The sequence below is a fragment of the Gymnoscopelus braueri genome (assembly GCF_963280865.1).
Source record: "Gymnoscopelus braueri genome assembly, chromosome: 8".
NCBI lineage: Eukaryota > Metazoa > Chordata > Actinopteri > Myctophiformes > Myctophidae > Gymnoscopelus > Gymnoscopelus braueri.
In genome coordinates, this window is record NC_137609.1 from 49922939 (window position 1) to 49944109 (window position 21171).

Sequence of the window (21171 nt, forward strand, 5' to 3'; positions counted from 1 at the left end):
ATGGGTGTAATTTGTACCCATTACAAAGGCATGTGAAACATCCACCAAGGTGATGTGAACCTTCAACCTTGGTGTGCACGCCTAGGCCACGCCTATTTCACACCACAGCTTCAGAGGAGGGGTTCTCAAACGTTCAGGCTGCGACACCCCAAAATAATCCTTTTTGAACTGGGGACCCCCCAAAATAATCCTTTTTGAACTGGGGACCCCCCACCTTGACAATCACTTGGAATTGTAGGAGTTGAGGCATTACATTTAGTTTGACTCGGTTCCACAAAGTTGTGAGGCGTTGTGAGCTTGTAGATCGGCACAATGTTTGCCTCTTTCTTATAGGTAATATTTGACATTTGGCAATTTTGTATTATATAGTCAGTTGATTACTTTTGATACAGTCATTTTTTATTTTGTAATTTATTTTTGAGGTATTAAAAAGGTCTTAAAAGTCCTTCAATTCTCACTTTACTGTCATCTAGGGATTCCCTCAAAATAATTTGGGGACCCCCTGGGGGTACCGACCCACAGTTTGAGAACCATTGCTTTAGAGTGACAACCAATCGGCTGTCGCTCTGTCTCGCGGCACTGACTATTCACCTGTTTCCTAGGCTGTGTGTTTTCCACTTCCTGTCGATTTGATCCAATGAAATCCAATGAAACTGGTCAGATGACCAATGATATCCAATGAAATCGACAGGAAGTGGAAAACACACAGCCCAAGGAAATTAGAAAACAAGGAAGGGACAGCCTAGGGGGCTGGCCGACGCCATTGCTTGCATAGCAGACGCCATTGATGCTCATGGGATCCAAAACTGGAACAGGAAGTTTGGTGAAATACTATGAAGTCTATGGCAGCCATCCGGACCAGCTTGTGAACAAACACTATTTCTGAACGATTGTGTCCTTTGTCAGATAATCGGTTCAGGAATATAAAAGAAGACATATCACAGGTTTTTATCCAATCAATTCGGATTTTTTTAGCACACTGTATAATTTTATTGAGGCATCTAAACAGCGGCATGTATCGTCCATAGACTGTATAAAAATCGTCTCTGGCAGTGTTGCCAGATTGTGTGAGAGAAATAAGCAACCAGGTCTAGGAAAACAAGCCCAAAAGAAGCACCGGGGGCCAGGGGTCTTCAACGTTTCCCCAAACTGATGGGGAGATGGAGCAGGGACCCCCTACCTTACCTCGACCCCATATATTGTATAATTATGTATACAATTGTGTTTCATAAACATACATGTTATTGTGCATCAATACTAAGCTATTAAAAATAATAGACAGATTAATATATTCATGCTTTTATTTTAAACATACATGTACAGGGTACAGTGAGTAGGGTGGCCGCACTGCCATTTAGTCAAGAAGAAGAAGAAAAAAGGTTATGTATAAGGGCAATCACAATCTGATGGAAATATGTGACTTTGATGTGGTGTCATAATTAGTGTGGTTGCCCTAACAGGGCAACCAAACTATTGTTATAGAGAAACTGAAAAACTTCAAACCGCATCTCCTCCCACAGTTTTCCCCCAATGTCGTGCCATACGTCAAAATGACCGGCTTGACCGGGAATTGTGTGCTTGTATTTTGCTAAGAGATTGGTTGCATAGTTTAATTGATATTAATTTATTAGTGAATTACATTTCCCCATCCACTTCAATGGAAAATGGGGAAATTAAAAAACTAGATTTCAAGTATTTTTTTCTCAGAAACCGTAAGAGCTAGAGATACCAGATTTGAAGGGGAGGTTCATAATTTAGTCCGAAATTATTTAAAAAATAATCAAACCATTTGGCCTCATGGTGGCGCTATAACAGTCCACTTTACGTTTTGGCCTATAACTCTTGAACCGTAGGTCATAGAATAAAAATATTTTTTTCCTTAGATTCCTTGGGTCATGACGCAGCTCCCCATATAGGCCACGCCCATTTGCGTCAGGATATATTTTCCGCCATTTTGAATTTTCTTCAAAACACACTTATTGCTCCTTTTCCTTCAAATTTTGTCCAAATCTCACACAAATCGGTACACGTGATCTATGGACCCATGCGATAAAGATATCCAAACGGCATTTTGATAGTCCTTCCCGTTCGTCCGTAAATGGCTTCCAAAGTTAGCGGGAGGGGCCCGTTTTACAAAAAAGCCCACAAATCACGAACAAAACGTCCGGTCAATCCCAAATTTAAATCACATGTCGAGGGTGGTTTACTCAACAAATCCCCCAAAGCATTTCCACTTTGATCCATAGGGGGCGCCACAAATGCTCAAAACGTAACCTTTTGATGCAAAAAATATATGTTGGGGGGACCAATCCTCTCAAAATGAAACGCAAGTGATCTCAGGAGTTGCGTGACAATGTAATTGGTGCAGCCTCCGACGGTATTCCTCCCAGCGTATTCCTCGAGTCCCGGCGGCAGCGACCCGCGACTCGCGTCGGCGCAACCACACTCTGCAATTGCCCTGAATTGCGACGCGTCTAGTTAAACTTAATGTTGACATGTCTCAATGACTATCAAGTAAAATACAAATAAAAACATGTCACTTCATGTTAAATAGGTGTCCGACCCCACACCCTCAGCAGTGCTTGTTGAACTGCTTGTTTCTGAGCCATTAGTCCACTGAGCGAGCTGAGCGACCATCCTGTGCCTCGTTATACATCTTCATAGCTAGTTGCACAAAGGACTGTCTGAGTCTATTTGCTGTCCGTGCGGGGAAGATGAATCTATCATTACCCCTGCTGCTGAACCTTCCTAAAGTAGGGATGCCAGGTTGCAAGTGGAGGAAAGCAAACAACACGCATGCATGCATGTTGTTTGCTTTCACATACACACACACACACACACACACACACACACACACACACACACACACACACACACACACACACACACACACACACACACACACACACACACACACACACACACACACAAACACAGATAAAATAAGATATGCACACAGACACTCATAGTCTAACCTCTGCCTGACACACCACACCATTCAACACTAGAACCAAATCATAATCCAAAATGTGACATAAATACGATCATAGTCGTAACAGTGTGTGCGTGTGTGTGTGTGTGCATGTGTGCGTGTGTGCGTGTGTGCGTGTGTGCGTGTGTGTGTGTGTGTGTGTGTGTGTGTGTGTGTGTGTGTGTGTGTCTTCATACTGCAGCCCCACAGAGATCACACTCTATGTAGGGCATGAGGAGCTTTAGCTTCCTGTCAACAAAAAGTTGTGAATTTACACCAAAACCACACGATGAGTGAGTTTGCAGATCGGCTATTTTTGGCAGACATTTAGCCCTTGAGAATCGGGTCGACTAAGTATAGGGCCAATCCTCATTAAGGATGTGTAATGGAGAAGCCTCAACAACCTTTATAGTTATCTCTGCCAGGCCGGACGGCCAAAGGCTTTAAAGGTCCAGTGAATACATTTTTGGTCATTTTATTTTGAAGTTTCAGTCTGAAACGGCCTCGCAACTAATCAGAAGGTTCCATCCCTTCAGGCTATGGCACGGTGGAACCTCACTCACACGGTGCACAGTGCTAGTGTTTGTAGCCTGCAGGCGCACGCTGGCCAAGGGAGAGAGAGACGGCCACTGTGCAGAATGTTTGTCACCAAAGTGCTATTTTCTAAACTAAAATGTTTTCAGATACATATTTTAGTGTGCTGATTAAGTTTACAATGAGTAATACACCGTAAGGTAGTAGTTCTGTAATTAGAATCAGCTGTGTTTGGATGAACGTGCATCTATGGGAATCACACAGCACAAAATCTGTGTCATCACGCAGCACGTTTTCGTTCACAGGAAATAATTAAGATTGGCTTTTTAGGGACTTTTGATATAAAAATACACAAAAATGTATATGCTCTAAAAGTGTGAAAAACATATTTTTTATTTCACCAGACCTTTAAATTTAGTTTTTGCCCTGTCACGGGGTAGCCTGTGCCCCACACACACACACACACACACACACACACACACACACACACACACACACACACACACACACACACACACACACACGCCATGTCACACACATCCATTACACACATAAGCGCACACGCACGCACACGCACACGCACGCACACACACACACACACACACACACACACACACACACACACACACACACACACACACACACACACACACACACACACACACCTACTTGCAAGCCCAACTGCGTAACGTCTTTGTCAAGTAGGCTAGCAGCCTAGATGAATGACAGATTGTGACACCAATCACATCGCCATGAATGGAATATGTTTGTATATTAATTTATTTAACCCATACCGAGCAGTGCGCGTTCGAGTTACACTAAAATAAAGCAGTCATGTAGGCTATTCCCTGTGAGACTCGGGCGGGCTGCAGTCAGTCCCGTGCCACCACGTTAATGAGAGATAGGCTGGAGAGGACATTAATGGATGAAGGCAGGTGTGTGTTGGGAGAGTTAAATGTCCGATCTCCCGGTGGCCATGAAAAGATTACAGCGGCGCTGCTGCGCCCGGTCCAAACTCCAGAAAATGCTCTTACATAAGAACTTGTATATTTTGAAAATAGCAGATCTACAAGCTCACAACGCATGGTGATGCGATACGATGCGTTGGGGGGGATATCCCCCCCACTTTTGGGATGAAGAATAAAGAAAAAGAAAAAACCTCTGACTACACTTCATGGAGTAGGCCTACATATGTTGTAAGGAATTAACAGAATTAACCGGATTAAAGTAACAAACCCCCCCAAAAAGTAACAAACATGTTCACGCTGGCTAAAGTCAAAGTCATGATACATTGATAAATGCTGAAAGTTGCGGTGATCTCGCTGTACGCCCATTATTTGGTCTACACCGTGTTGATAAATGAGGGCCAATGTGTTTATTTAAATTGTCATTCAGTTTTCACCCAAGTTGTACGTGTTTAATTGTAAAACATACAACTCTAACATTGTACAAATGGCACCAAATGTGGAGCCATTTGTACACTCTCATAGTTGTGGGGGTCTGTGTCCTGGTAATTGTAATCTGGAGTGTCAAGAATCCACTGGAAAATCAACTTTGATCTGCCCTGCCTCTACTCACTGTCACACGTGACGTGAAAGTAAAGACTGAAAGTCTCACTGACAAACGTATATATTTTCGATAGATGAGTGATCACAGCCACATCCAGCCTATAGCCAAACGTGTCCGTTTGGTTCCATTTGTACACTCTCACAGTTATGGGGGTCCTTGAAATAAAAACCTTTGAGAAGCAGCGCTGTAATTTAAACTCACACACTGTATAGAGACCTGGTTTCAACCATGAGCGTCACAAAAAAAACTATACAAAAAGTCAAAACAAACAGCTTCCATGGTGTTCATGATGATGACAATATGAACTCTACATACGTAGCTGTTACACTGAGCATAATTCACACAATATACATCTGTACACGCCAATGAAGTCTTTAGTCCATGTTTAAGATGTCCAGAAATTCATCTATTACCATGACTCAGCCATGCAACCTTTCCTCACTAGCATAATTTGCATACAATGTTTTGAACTTTGCACATTGTAAAGTGCTTTGGATAAAAGGTGCTGTATAAATACACCATTTTATAGACGGACAGGCATATTACATTTTTTAATATTTTGTATTATTTTTGAATAATAAAAATAACATTGCTGTCGGCAGACTATCTCCATATTTCAACAAAAATAAATTCATTATACAACTTCATTATACAAGTGACGCACACAAGTAGGGATAATAGCAGATCTACAAGCTCACTTAAAGCTTAAAAATACAGATTACAGGGCAAGAAAATGTATACTGTATACAGCCTGATGGAAAGACATCACAGTCCAAGCAACAGCATCAGTAAGATGGCAAAAACATAATGAAGAATATGCACATATTATATACAACACTATACACCAGGGGTAGGCAACCTTAGGGACAGGTACTCACACACACACTCATAGTCTAACCTCTGCCTGGCACACCACACCATTCAACACTAGAACCACATCATAACCCAAAATATTATAGAAAATACAACCATAGTCAATAGATGACTGATCACAGCCACACCCAGCCTATTCACACACTGTAGAGACCTGGTTTCAACCATGAGCATCACAACAAAACTATACAAAAAGTCAAAACAAACAGCTTCCATGGTGTTCATGATGATGACAATATGAACTCTACATACGTAGCTGTTACACTGAGCATAATTCACACAATATACATCTGTACACGCCAATGAATACACACACACACACACACACACACACACACACACACACACACACACACACACACACACACACACACACACACACACACCCATCTGCCATGACGGGCATGATGGCACAATGTAAATATATAAAACCTGGATATATTATATTCTTGTATAAACAGATGAATACAATAAATTAATACAATAATGTAAATGACATAATAATACTATTATAGAGGCTCAAAGTGCTTTACATAAAAATAGCAACAAAGGAAGTTAAGGAGGTGTTGATAGCAGAGTAGTTAAGGTGTATACGACATATAAGCTGATGTCTGACACTGAGTCCCGGGTTCGATTCGAGCCCGGCGAACCTTTGCTGTATGTCACTACCTGACTCTGTTTCCTGTCTCTCTACACTGTGGACTGTCAATAAAAGCAGGAAACCCCCCAAAATTAACTTTAATTTAACATTAAGAATAGGCTACGTCACAACTACATTTCACTTCACGCCATGTCACACACATAAGCGCACACGCACGCACGCACACGCACACACACACACACACACACACACACACACGCACGCACGCACACACACACACACACACACACACACACACACACACACACACACACACACACACACACACACACACACACACACACACACACAGTGCATGTTAACATGCAGTAAATCATCCAGCAGTACTAATGTGTTTAAGCGTCATGGTTCTCTTAGCTGTACTAATGCGTCATGGTTTTCTTATCTTTGTGCCCCAGTGTCTTTTCACAAGGTTCCACATCAAGCAACAAGTGTCATTAAAATCTTCTTCATCTGCCATGACGGGCATGATGGCACAATGTAAATATATAAAACCCAATAAATCAAATACTGGATATATTATATTGTTGTATGAACAGATGAATACAATAAATTAATAAAATAATGTAAATGACATAATAATACTATTATAACAGTGCTTTACATAAAAAGAGCAACAAAGGAAGTTTAGGAGGTGTTGATAGCAGAGTAGTTAAGGCGTATACGACATATAAGCTGATGTCTGACACTGAGTCCCGGGTTTGATTCTCGAGCCAAGTGAACCTTTGCTGCATGTCACTACCTGACTCTGTTTCCTGTCTCTCTACACTGTGGACTGTCAATAAAAGCAGAAAACACCCAAAATTAACTTTAATTTAAAATTATGAATAGGCGACGTCATAACTACATTTCACGCCACGCCATGTCTCTCACACACACACACACACACACACACACACACACACACACACACACACACACACACACACACACACACACACACACACACACACACACACACACACACACACACAGTGCATGTTAAAGTGCAGTAAATCATCCAGCAGTACTAATGTGTTTAAGCGTCATGGTTCTCTTAGCTGTACTAATGCGTCATGGTTTTCTTATCTTTGTGCCTCAGTGTCTTTTCACAAGGTTCTACATCAAGCAACAAGTGTCATTAAAACAGAGTGTTTACCTGAGCTCCAAAGCAGCAGGAACAGTATCCCTGTTTTTTCCATGTCTGGATTCACTCACACTGGATTCTCAACTGGAACTTCACCGATCTGCACCGATTGATTCTGGTTGTGATTCTGATCAACACTCGCTGTCGTCTGTGTGTTTATTAGTGACACGTCAGCTCATCATATCTCTTCATCATCATGTGGTTTTTATGCAAATTCACACCTTCCTAGTTGACAAGAAGCTAAAGCTCCTCCTGCCCTGCATAGTGAGTGTGAGCTCTGTGGGGCTGCACCATGAAGACACACACACACACACACACACACACACACACACACACACACACACACACACACACACACACACACACACACACACACACACACACACACACACACACACACACACACACACACACACACACACACACACAGAGGAACACGTATGCATCAAATGACGGAGGATGTGTTGAATGAACGTTTATCACATGATGTGACTGCTGGTTTTTAATAAATAAATGATGTATTAAATAGTAAATAAAGACAGAAAATACGGGCGATATTGTTTCTGTACTTTTCCACCTTTGACCTTTTTTGTAGCATAGAGCAGATAGTTAAGGGCCGTTCACACCGAGCACTATAACTATAACTATAAAAATATAGTTTTAAAAATGGTGTGTGTTTGTGCATGCGTGCGTGTGCATTTATTATTATTTATTTATTTAAACACTTACTAAACATGGGTCATAGCTGCCAAAGTCTTCTGTAAGTCACTTGCTGCTCTAGACCATCTATACCAGTGCTTCTCAACCAGGGGTCCAGAATCAGAATCAGAATCATAATCAGAAGACTTTATTGCCATGACATGTAGACAGGTTAGGCATTTGGTTTACAACAGGACTGGTGCAAGACAGGACAAGACAGTGCAAACCACATCATAGTGCAAACAACAAGTAATAAATACAAATAAATAAGAGAAGTGCCAAAGGTGCCAAAAAGATCAAGTGTTCAGTTAGGACAGTCCATATTGCTCTCTGAGGTCAGGTCAGCTCAGGGGGGGGTGGGGGGGGGCAGCAGCATTCAGTAGCCGGATGGCCGTGGGGAAAAAGCTGTGTGAGTGTCGTGCCTTCACAGTCTGTAGTGACCACAACCTCCTGCCTGAGGGGAGCGGGGCAAAGAGACCATGGCCTTGGGTGTGTGGGGTCAGCCATGATCTTCCTGGCCCTCCCCAAAGCCCTACTTTTAAACAGGGCCTCCAGGGGGGGCAAAGGGCAGCCAATCACCCTCTCCGCCCAGCGTATCACCCGCTGCAGCTTGGCCTTGTCCTTGGCCGCTGCAGCGGGGAACCAGATGATGATGGCGAAGGTGACGATGGACTCGATGAAGGCAGTATAGAAGTTCACCAGCATGTCCAGGGACCACCAGTGGTCCTTGGGAGGGTACCAGGGGGTCCCCAGCTAAATTGGTTAACATAGTGTCACGATCATTTTAACCACTTAGCTTTGGCTATTCAAAAATAGCAGATCTACAAGCTCATAGCGCGTCACCGAGTGCCGCACTATGAGCTTGTAGATCTGCTATTTTTGAAAAATCTTGAAAATGCATATCTTGAATATATATATATTTTTGAAACAATTGTTTTTAACTCAAATCTTTGCTTCTTGGGGTCCCTGGGCACAAAACCTTTTCAGATGGGGGTCCGCGGCCAAATGTATATCAATTTAGGGGTCCTTGGCATGAAAAGGGTTTAAAACCACTGATCTATACCAATGGTCAGCAATAGGCAGCCCATGGGCCGAAACAAGCCCTGTATTAATATCTGACCCGGCAGATTGATTGATTGATTGATTGATTGATTGATTGATTGATTGATTGATTGATTGATTGATTAATTGATTAATTGATATTGACTAAAATGTTCAAATAATTGTAGTGGTGTAAAATGTAAAATATTTGCTTCTGAGATGTTAGTGGAGTAGAAGTATAAAGTAATGAAATATAAGTACAGTACTTGAGTATATGCACTTAGTTACTTTCCACCCCAGAAATTGGCAGCTATATTTAAAGAGTTCCTCTCTGTGAAACTGCTCACTGTCAGGTGAAAAAAAGCGGTGTTGACATCATGCGTAGGAGGAGATGTGGTTTGTCTGTGCAGGCTGATAACTTAAAAAAAAAAAAATACCTTGAAGTCAGATTTGGTGACGTTGACATTTTTTTAATCCACTGCAAACCATCGGCTTTGACTGACCTACTGGATCCTCAGTAAAATACATTTAGTTAAAATACAATAAACTCTTACAAATTAGATTTCAAAAGGTACGTGATCCAAGGAGCCCAGGGGAAAAGGATTTTTGATGCTATGACCTACGGTTCAAGAGTTATAGGCCAAAATAGGCTAAAAAGTGAATCTGCCTGTTTTTTGTTATGGATATTGATATGGATAATTGTATGGATAATTTTCTAATTAAAGTTTGGGTCCCAAGGCTAGAATCCATCAGTAGGCTCCACACACAGTGGATGATCCTCACTGGTTTTACAACAGGAAACATCTGGCTGTGTTCATCATGATGGAGGAATGATTCACACGTTACATGACTGTTACTTTACATGTACCTTTTGAAATCTAATCTGTAAGAGTTTATTGTATTTTAACTAAATGTATTTTACTGAGGATCCAGTAGGTCAGTCAAAGCAGGTGGTGTGCAGTGGATAAAAAAAATGTCAACGTCACCAAATCTGACTTCAAGGTTGTTGTTTTTTTGTTATCAGCCTGCACAGACAAACCACATCTCCTCCTACGCATGACGTCAAGACCGCTTTTTTCACCTGACAGTGAGCAGTTTCACAGAGAGGAACTCTTTAATTAGAATAGATGTTAATCTCTGTGGTGGAAGTGCATTTACTCAAGTACTTTTTTTAGGTACTTCTCTGAGGCAAATATTTTGTGTTTTACACCACTACAATAATTTGAAAAATTTAGATTTCAACTCAAAACGTGCAATTGAACCCTAATTTATACTTCAGCTATTCCACCCAGAGCATACGTGGATGTGATACTATCACATTAAGATACACTGTCATGTCATGTTACTGTAAGATCTGCTATCACTTTATTGACTTTACTGTAAGATATACCATCATGTTATTCACTTTACAGAAAGAAGCCCACAGTGGATGTGATACACAGTGGGGGTGCAACAGTTAATTGAACTAATTGGTTTAATTGATTATAAGAAATAATTGAGAATCGGTAAAAACTCACAAGCTCTACAAGCTCACAATGCATTGTGATGCAATGTGAGCTTGTAGATCGGCTATGTTGGCGTGACATCGCTGTGCAAGGTATAATATAGGGCTTAAGTGGTTAATCAGACTGATGAATTTAGTTGATTAAAACAATACGAAATTAAACTTTACGTGTCGATTGGTGAATACAAAAGAAAACCAAATCTCCAAGAAAGAAAATGCTTTTCGATTATTCAACGATTGACTACCAGAATTATTTCAGATTTTTTGCAGTTGTCTAACAGAGATTTTTCATTGAAAAAACTAAAAGTACTCAGGAGCCGAGATACAGGATTTTTAAGTTTTAAGTTAACAAGGAAGTGGATAGGAGTCTAGATCTTCGAAAAATCATATCTCCTTGGTCTTTGGAAAAAGAAAATCTAAAAACGCATATAGGCGTTATTGGCAGGCAAGTGATGGATTCTAAAGAACGCATATGCGTTATTGGCAGGCAATGATTGAAAAAGTATTTTATAGAATAATCACTGCGAAAATAATTGATACAGCCTGTGATACTGTCATATTATTCAGTTTACTGAGAAACCACAGTATCAGTGGATGTGATACTGTCAGATTATTCAGTTTACTGAGGCCCACAGCATCAGTGGATGTGAGCCCAATCAACCACATATCTCTTGTGCACAACTGCTAGTAGGCCAACTTGATGTCTTAGTAAAACAATAAAAGATGAGATAGGTAATTCCTTGGCCAGTACACAAGACATTCAGTGCTGATCAGTCCAAAGGTACAGCTTACTAAAAGCATGGCCACATTCTACCTGAGGGAAGCTGAGCAAGATAACAGGTCATGGAGTCACCAATATCAGTTGGGTTCATCATACTGATGAAATGTGAGATATTTATTCATTTGTACATTCATCTGATTTGACTTGTCTTCATTTTACAGCACATTAGTCAACATGTGTCAAAAAATAAAGTGACACACACACACACACACACGCACACGCACACGCACACGCACACACACACACACACACACACACACACTGTAGGAAGGCCATGAAAGCCTTCATCATATTTAGAAATTGCATTACAAACAAAACTGGGATCGTTGAGTATAAATCAACCATTCTGAATTAAAGGACCACTTCACCCATTTTCAACCTATCTTCATATAACTGGTAAGGATAAAGGATAATTCCTTTTAACAGGTCGTTCATGAAAGTCCTTGAGGTCTTGTTTCCAATGAGAACCTGTGAGCAATTAGGGGTTAAGAGTCTTGCTCAGGGACAAATTTCATTTCATCGACACATACTGACCTGGCCTTGAATCGAACCTGGGGCAACCAGGGCCTCTGGCTCCCTAGGCGGACTCACTAACCACTCAGCTATGGCCGGAGTCTCAGAGTAGGACTGTGGACAGTTCAGATACCTGCCTACCAGTGACATCATCGGTAGACAGGTTTGGTCATTTCAAACAAGATTTCATTTTTTGTTTGTTTATAATGTAAGGAAAATATCTTCTATTTCAGCATGCTAACTTTCCAGGAAGAGAAAGGGTGTAGTTTCTATTAGCTTAGATAGCATTGGTAGGCAGGTTTCTGAACTGTCTACAGCCCACCAATGAGACACAGAGTGAGTAGACAGAAATTGTGCCATTTTATAATGAGTATTAGAGAGGATAAATTATATGAAGATAAGGTTGAAAAATGGATGAAGGGTCCATTTGGACCACTGGTGGTCCACAGACCCGATGTTGAGAAACAGTGATATAATCGACCATTCTGAATTTAAACAACGTATTGTCAATAACATGAATCAAGTGTTTGTGGTAAGTCTGGGTTGTCTAGATGTGTATATAGACTGGATGCATTCTGTCAGGCGGTTCTCCCAGTCAGTCTTCCAGTCCAGACTCCTCTCCAGGTTCTGGCAGCGGGTGGCCATCTGGTCCAACGCCTTCACCGACTCCGGAGGGTCAAAGGTCAACCCCGCCCTCTCCACTGCCGCCTGGAACTTGGCGGGAGAGGCTGTAGCTACGTAGCACCTGGAAGAAAACATGCTTAACTAATTATAACTAATTACAGACTAGGGGTGCAGCAGTTAATCAAACTGATTGTAATGTAATGGATTATAAGATGTAATCCATTTGAATAAAATAACTGATTTGGGGAAAAGGCTAAAGTGGCCACTTTCAACCTGGCATCAATATTTATCTCCACCAGGCCGGAATGGTCAGGCTGTCTGTGTGTCTGTGAACAGCAAATCTGAAGCAGCGCTGAACAAATCAGCGTCAAACTTTGCACACACACTCTCAGTAGGCCATGGAAGAACCTCTTGGGCTATAACTCTTACTCCATGCCCACTGTGGGCGTGGCCAGGTAGGGGAGCAGGGGAGGTGGGGAGCCCCTTATCAATGAGTTTCCCGTTTGCCAGTGTTGCCATGTCTGCTTACATTAAGCATTGTGGGTCTTTTTTTAAGTGTAGTTGCTTAATTGGGCTTGCTTTCTAATGTTTTTTAAACCAGTGGCTCCCCCATTTTTTCATTTCAAAGACCGCCAGATAATATGTATTTGTCCCATAGACTGTATAAAAAGAATGGACTAAGCCACACCTCTGGTTTCTACAGAGCAAAAATGAAGCTGATTGTTCAGGAATTTGAAATCCGCCATCTTTAATATATGCCAAAGAGCACGTCGGGAACAGGAACCGGAAAACAATCCCCAAAGAATGCTATTGGTTGGGTAGCTTGTCAATCAAGAGCGGGGGCGGGGAATGAATGCTATTGGTTGTGTAGCTTATCAATCAAATCATCCCGCCCCTCCTAGAGCATAGCCTACTTTATCGTAACTTTTAAAATAAATGAAACTATAATTTAGCAAAACGCATATCATGATGATTGAAAGGAGACTTTAAACTAACGACTGGAAGCATGTAGTATTTATGACAATGTTTATTAAGGTAAGAAAATTAAGTTTAAAGTTAAGTCAAAAATCCATCCGCTTACAATGAGAGAATATTCTTTCTGACACCAGCAGGGGTAAAACAGTGAAACTACAGGCCATTCATATGAACTGTCTCTTCCGTATTGGAGTCAACGTAAAAATCTCAAGCTGGTCCCTTGATTTGTCCGCAGAGTTGCAGACCCCCATCTGAAAATATGTTTTTTTTTTTTTTTACCCAGGGTAGTAGCTGAGCACAAGTGCTCATTTTCAGCAACGCCCTGCACATAGAAACACACAGACAGACAGACACATTAAAACCTGGGAGCTGACTAGTACAACCACAGTCTTAAGGTCCTTACACACCGGCGAATATGCGAATATACGCACAATTCGGACTCATTTCGAATAATTAAAAGACGCTTTTTCGCTTCGCGAAACTGATGTGGACGCTTGCATTGACTTTATAAGGTTTTTTAAAAAAAAGTATTTATTCGCATGAAGAATTCGCCCCGGTGTGTAAGGACCTTTATGCTGTTGGCCACTAAGCAGCTCCACTGGAGCAGTTGGGGTTCAGTGCCTTGCTCAAGGGCACTTCAGCAGTGGTGGGGAAATGGTGAACATTCACTTCCCCACCCAGATTTTTCCTGCCGGTCCGGGGTGGCATGTGGTGGCAGGGACCCCCATACAAGATGTGTTGTTAAAATGTGTCCACAAATATTCTACAAGCTCACAACGTGTTGTGATGTGACACACTGTGAGCTTGTTGATCTGCTATTGTCTAATAGTCAATTTTCCTTGGATCATGATGCAACTCCCCATTTAGGCCACGGCCATTTACACCTGACAAGAATTTCCACCCATTTGTGTTTTCTTCATAAAACACTTTTTGCTAAAACTCCTACAGATTTTGTCCAAAACTCAAATTGGGACACATTATCTCTGGAGTCACGTGATCAATATTTCAATCAGATGTTATTATGACATTCCAGTTGACTGTGATTGGTTTACAACATTTTCAGGAGGGGCCCATTTAGCAAGAATGGGCCCACCACCAGATTAGGAACAAAAGGTCTGGTGAGTCATACACAATGACCGTCAGACAGGGTTTGGGTACTCCATACTTTGTGCCTGTTGCTGCATTAAAAACAATGTGATGACCTTTCACCTGAATTTCACGTGAATTGCAGGGTCGTGGGGACAGTGGTAGTGATGCCACACTGCCACCGCTGTGTGGGGACACAACAAGTAGCCGTTCTCCTCCCAGCATCTCCTCATGGAGCTCACAATGCCTTCATCTGTCACCGTTTGTGTCCACATGGCCTGGGATAACTGATGAGAGAGAGAGCACAACCACAGACCCATTAGACCACTGTTTCCCAAACAGTGGGTCAGGACCCATGTTTGGGTTGTGGACACATTTTTATGGGTAAATTACCCCTTTTTTGTCTTCCATTTAAAAAAATATATGTATATATTTCAAAAGATGTAAAAAAGTTAAAAAAAATAATAATTAAAAAAATAGAAATCACAACTTTTCATGAATTAAATGAACTAGATGTCAGGGCCGCTTCCGGCACACGGAAACATAAAGATGAAGACAATGAGCAAGAGGAAGATTCCATCTAGAGGGAATATCTCATACATTCACCCTAATAGATGTATTGACCTCTGACCCCAGGCCATAGCAGAGTTCACCCTGTGTGTCCTGTTGACTGTCTCACCTACAGCCATGCACCCAAAACATCACTTACACCTTGTAATCACAACATGATCCTCTCTAGTTGTGATGTGATTCATTTAGCCACCTTCTGTTTAAGTAAATCTATCAAATGACTTCATCATCATGACAAAAGATAGAGACAAGAGATACTTTGAAAGTGTGTGTGTGTGTGTGTGTGTGTGTGTGTGTGTGTGTGTGTGTGTGTGTGTGTGTGTGTGTGTGTGTGTGTGTGTGTGTGTGTGTGTGTGTGTGTGTGTGTGTGTGTGTGACTTTTTAGAAAATAGCAGATCTACAAGCTCACAAAGTGTTGCATTGTGTGAGCTTGTAAATCAGCTATTTTCAAATATAAAATAGGGCTTAAGGGGTAAGTTTTGCAGTAATAATTTAACTCTATTTGTAACTGTAAACTAAAGCTGTCAAATAATTTTTGTGGAGTAAAAAGTACAATATTTGCCTCTGAGATGTAATGAGAGTAGAAGTAATTTTTCAGATCAGATGGACCTTTATTTTATTAGAATTAGACGCACTTTGCGTGCTCCGCCTCTCCGCCTCTCAGCAGCTTTCCCAGAGATTCACCAGCTTACATGGAACTGCAAATATATTCGAGGCAATTCACCCCAATACACTGTTGGAAGCTCACCCTCACCCTAAAACCGAAATAAAGTAACTTTATTCTCCATCCTGGCTAACCCCTCCCACCCACTCTATGGCGAGCTGCAGGATAGGGTGAGCACCTTCAGCCAGAGGCTCACTCTCCCCCCGAACATGCACACTGAGCCGTACAGACTCTCATTTTTCACTGTTTTAACCCAGCAGCCCTATGTAGATCCCAGCCCAAACAGTAACGTGACTAATAATTGGGCCGCGCGAACCGGAAATCACCGTAATGTTCCTAAAACGGGAGCAAAAAAACAAAAAACAAAAACATTTTTTTTTAAATTAATATTATTTATCTTTTTTTGGGTGGCCCACCGGCCGTTTGCCCTGTCTTGGTGGCCTGGAATGGCGCGGCCGTTCTGGAATCGTCCCAAATTTCCCAGTGGCCAGCACGTCCCTGGGTTACACTAAACCCCCATGTGAGACCAACCACCTGTAGGACTATAGCCCACCCAGACTATAACTGGCAAGACAGTAATGACTATACTAAGCCCTCTTAAGCTAAAATTATTGATTTGCACAATAACAAAACAATACCAAACAATACTATTTAAAACAAATATCTGTGTCATTTTAGATTTTAGCGAGAAGAGAAGAGAATGTATCTTCCTTTCTTACTCTCCTGAACTGGAATGCAGCATTTTGTGTTGAAATAATTGCCCTCTGTAGAAATCCATGCGGTACACCTTATCTCCAGTAAAGCTTGATTATACTTAATTGAGTGCGGTGTCATGCACAGAATTACAAGATCTACAAACTGCGACGCCTTGTGAGCTTGTAGATCGGCTATTTTCGGTGTGCGATACCGCGCGCAACGTCCACTCAACGAGGAGAGCACACAGACACACAGAGACGCGCAGACAAGTGATCCGTCTGAATTTGCGATCGATAGGTATGTGTGGACAAAAGCAAACTAAGTACTGTTATACTGTTCATTTAAAATAGTTTGTCAAGTATGGGCCTCTCTCGCTCTCGCTCTGTAAGTCCAGTGTAATTTCGCAATTTGCAAATACAAATTTGATTGATCACAAAATTGCTGACTGGTAGACACTTCTAGGCAATCAAGTAAATAATTTAATATAATTAATAACTGCAGTAATTAGGGCAGGCTTGGGGCAGGTTGTGGCTCTTCTTGCAATTTTTTTTGATGATCAGGGCAACAAGGTTTTGTCCCACTGTTGTAGAGTAATGTACAGTATGCTGTATTGCTCATATAGATCATCAGTGACGGCAGCCACCTTTAACTTTTGTATGAATATTCTTCAGTTTGTGGAGTTATTTTTTCAGTATAATTCTTGATTCTTAACCCTCTAGAACCTGAACTATGAAGGAAAGGTCAGAAAATTCCAAAATTTGGAAAAGGGACACTTTATTGGGTCCTAAAACATTTTTGATTTGTTTTATTTTTTTTAACATTCCTTTGTATCATTTATTTGTTGTATCATATTTGATACAAGGGGTATTAAAAGTATTAAAAGGGGTATTTCAAGTCGGTTTTACTGCCTCCCCCTGGCCAGCCGGGGCGCCTGATGGAGGGGAAAGGAACTGGTTGGAATAACGTGTTCCTTCCACGCGCTACGTCCAACCAGGGAAACTCTCCCCTGTCAGGTGATAAGAAGGTCAGTTAGCTCTCATGCATTGAAGGAGGCATGAGCTCGGCCCTGGCCTCCCTAGGTTGGCAGAGGGAGTGATTACATAGAGATTGGCATAGACCTGTAGTATCAAATATGATACAAATCGTAAAGGACTATAGACCTGTAGTATCAAATATGATACAAACACTTTTGACATCATAAAAAACAAACTCAAATGCTACATTTTGAGAGCTCTTAAGTGCATTCAAGTTATCCAACACTTATTTCAAAATATTAGTAAAGATATACTAGGAAAACGTACCCGAACTGCTTAAAAAATCATTGTTTGTTAGTAGTGCATCAACCTCTCCTGTTTAGTTGATGGCAGCCATTTTGGGTCAGACCACCTGAGGCTAACTACCTGCAGTGCAAATGGTATGGTCCAGGGGGAAGTGGGGATGTGTCAGATATGATACAACAGGTTCTTGGTCCAAGTATTCATTACACTGATTTATAAAAAAATCTGTGTAATGTGTGTATCATATATGATACGTTTGGTGACATAGGGCTAGTGTTAATTTAAAAAGAGATATTCCTCTAAATCTGGGTAGTCTGGGTGTGTTTTTTTAGGGCATTATGTGTCCTTTGGAAATTCCAGCGCCTGCCTCTCCAAATCCCTCTGCACGTCCCTGGTGGTTACAGAGAGGCAGGTGTTCTTTGCCAGGCTCAGGCTTGTGTTCAGGTTGAAGGTTTCACATGTAAACATGACATACAGCCTGCTCTGTTACCACATCCTCTCCTCTACTGCTGTTCTCTAGACCAGGGGTCTTCAACAGGGGGTCCAGGACCCCTAGGGGGTCCTCAGAGCTACTACAGGGGGTCCGCCAAATCTTTGTGTGAAATGATGATGATTTTTTTTACCTTAACCACTTGAACCCTAGCGTCCATTTTCTGAGGAGAACTTTAACCAAAAATAGCAGATCTACAAGCTTTCAGCGCCTCGCGCTGCGAGGCGTTGTGAGCTTGTAGATCGGCTATTTTTGTCAAAGAGGTACAGTATAGGTGTAGAGGGAAAAAAGAGCAGACCAAGTAAACAAAAAAAGTATAATCCGAAACACAATTGTATACAATATAGAGGGGGGTCCCTGCTTCATCTCTCTCTCAGCTAGGGGGTCCTTGGCCTGAAAACGTTGAAGACCCCTTCTCTAGACTCTCCCACACACACACAGAGCTACTAGCTCCAGTTTAATATCTAATACCAGCATGCATAACGGATGGATGGCGCAATGGTAAAATATTTAGGTACTAGCCTATAGCTTGTAGAGTTGCTAAGTTTTGCCATTTCTTTTAAAACTGTGAAGTGTTGACTCAAACACCCTGGGAGCTGAGCTAAGAACACCAATACACTGCTATTCAACACTGTGGCCTGGCTCTGCTTGAAATGTATATTTATTATGATCAGAGTTTTATTTGTAGGAAATTCAACAGCTTCTTTGTATATGTGATTCTGCCAGTCAGTCTTCCTTCTTTCTCTCATGTCACATGTGAATGTAAAAGTCTCCCCTGTGTGTGTGTATGTGTGTGTGTGTGTGTGTGTGTGTGTGTGTGTGTGTGTGTGTGTGTGTGTGTGTGTGTGTGTGTGTGTGTGTGTGTGTGTGTGTGTGTGTGTGTGTGTGTGTGCATGGCTGTATGTGTGTGTGTGGTGTCAGTGATGTGTGTTTGTCTCTGTGTGTATGTATGTGTATCAAGAAACGACAAATCTGCCTTTGCAACAGCATCCAGCAAACATTTTTCTAAACTTCAGATATACTTCTAAATGTCTGACTTCATCACAGCAGCATTTGTTCTATTTTTCTCAACCGTACTTGGATTTTTCAAACAAAGTCAAACAGTACTTTAACGTTCCTAAAGCCATAATTGTATTGTGCTTCAAAATCGACCATTACAAAACCACTTTTCAGACATATTTCCAGGTTCCCTTTAACTTGTAAATTACTCATTAAATTTCAACAACATTTGTTGTATTTATATCAAACACACAAGGATTTTTCCAACATAGCCAACACCGCCTTTAGCTTCAATAACACGCTAGCCTTTACTGTCACATCAGTGTGTGTGTGTGTGTGTGTGTGTGTGTGTGTGTGTGTGTGTGTGTGTGTGTGTGTGTGTGTGTGTGTGTGTGTGTGTGTGTGTGTGTGTGTGTGTGTGAACCATCCACACCCTGCCCTTATACAAACGGCCAGCAAAATTATTTATAAACTTCAAGCTAATTTCTAAATGACTGACTTAATTTTAGCAACATTTGTTCTATTTTTCTTAACCGTATCTGGATTTCTTAACACAGACAAATATTATTTTCACGTTCCGAAACCCATGGCTGTGTTGTGTCTCAAACCGTCCAAACTTCCCTTTCAAACTCCCTTTTCTTACATATTTCCCTGCTTCTATTTAACTTGTAAATTCCTCATTTAATTACAACAATATGTGTTCTAAATGTTTACCAACAGTAAATGTTTTTTCAGACAAGCCAACATTATTTTTAACATTCATAAAAACATCGCCACTTCTACTGTCTTCAAACTTCCATTACAAACGGCTTAGCAGAATTATTTAGAGCTTCGGTATAACTCCTAAAGTATTCAATTAATTACAACAACATATATTCTAATGTCTTTCAAAAGTACAGCATTTTCCAAGCAATCCAACCATTATTTTAACGTTCCTATAACAATGTCACATCACAACTGATCCATGCGAACGCTATGCTTAAAACTGAGAAAAGAAAATGATTCACCATCATTCATGAAAATACATTTATTTTAGGGTGACCATACGTCCTCTTACCCGGACATGTCCTCTTTTGGGTGCCTGTCCGCCTGTCCGGGGGGGTTTTATAAATTCCTTCAAATGTCTGGGGTTTTGCGCGTGTATCTGTGTATCACAGTCACAGACCATTAAAGCATAATGTATTTACAATGCACGTTCCATGGCTCGTTTGTAAAAACAAACTCTGAGAGGCGGACCTCCACTCCACCCCTGAACGTGTATTATTCATAACTCAACTCTGCCCTGCGCTACTTGCTGCTTCTCACTAACTGCCCCAACTGTAAGTGCATCAGAGCAGGAAACCTGTTGGTGGCCCCTTGCTGTCAAGGCACAAGATGAACAGGATGTGAACCGTTTGTGGTTAAGAGAAGGAGACCATACAGCTGAACTAGACTCTAGAGGAGCGTAGGTTGCCGAAAAGGTTGTAAGAAAGGCTGATAAAAAGGCTTCAAAACTTAAATCTAAGGTCAACAGGTGCA

General features: G+C 41.4%; 1 protein-coding gene across 1 annotated transcript; it reads right to left on the bottom strand.

The window, feature by feature from the left end:
* Positions 1-12246: 12246 nt before the first annotated feature.
* Positions 12247-20916, bottom strand: LOC308090173 (threonine synthase-like 2). The gene is made up of 3 exons (XM_080435230.1): positions 20711-20916; positions 15081-15244; positions 12247-13017 (listed from the first exon to the last, which is right to left on the bottom strand). The coding sequence occupies exons 1-3, from the start codon at positions 20819-20821 to the stop codon at positions 12792-12794; spliced, it is 501 nt and encodes a 166-aa protein (XP_080291356.1). The 5' UTR covers positions 20822-20916; the 3' UTR covers positions 12247-12791.
* Between the last annotated feature and the right edge of the window lie 255 nt (positions 20917-21171).

What these genes read in the sequence shown, in the direction of transcription:
- LOC308090173 (XM_080435230.1), bottom strand. Translation starts at nt 20,821, where the DNA reads ATGGTCTGTGACTGTGATACACAGATACACGCGCAAAACCCCAGACAT. An exon ending in CCAAAAGAGGACATGTCCGG is followed by an intron (nt 15,245 to 20,710) that starts GTAAGAGGACGT and finishes CTCTCTCATCAG; the next exon opens with TTATCCCAGGCCATGTGGAC. An exon ending in GCAATTCACGTGAAATTCAG is followed by an intron (nt 13,018 to 15,080) that starts GTGAAAGGTCAT and finishes GTTTTCTTCCAG; the next exon opens with GTGCTACGTAGCTACAGCCT.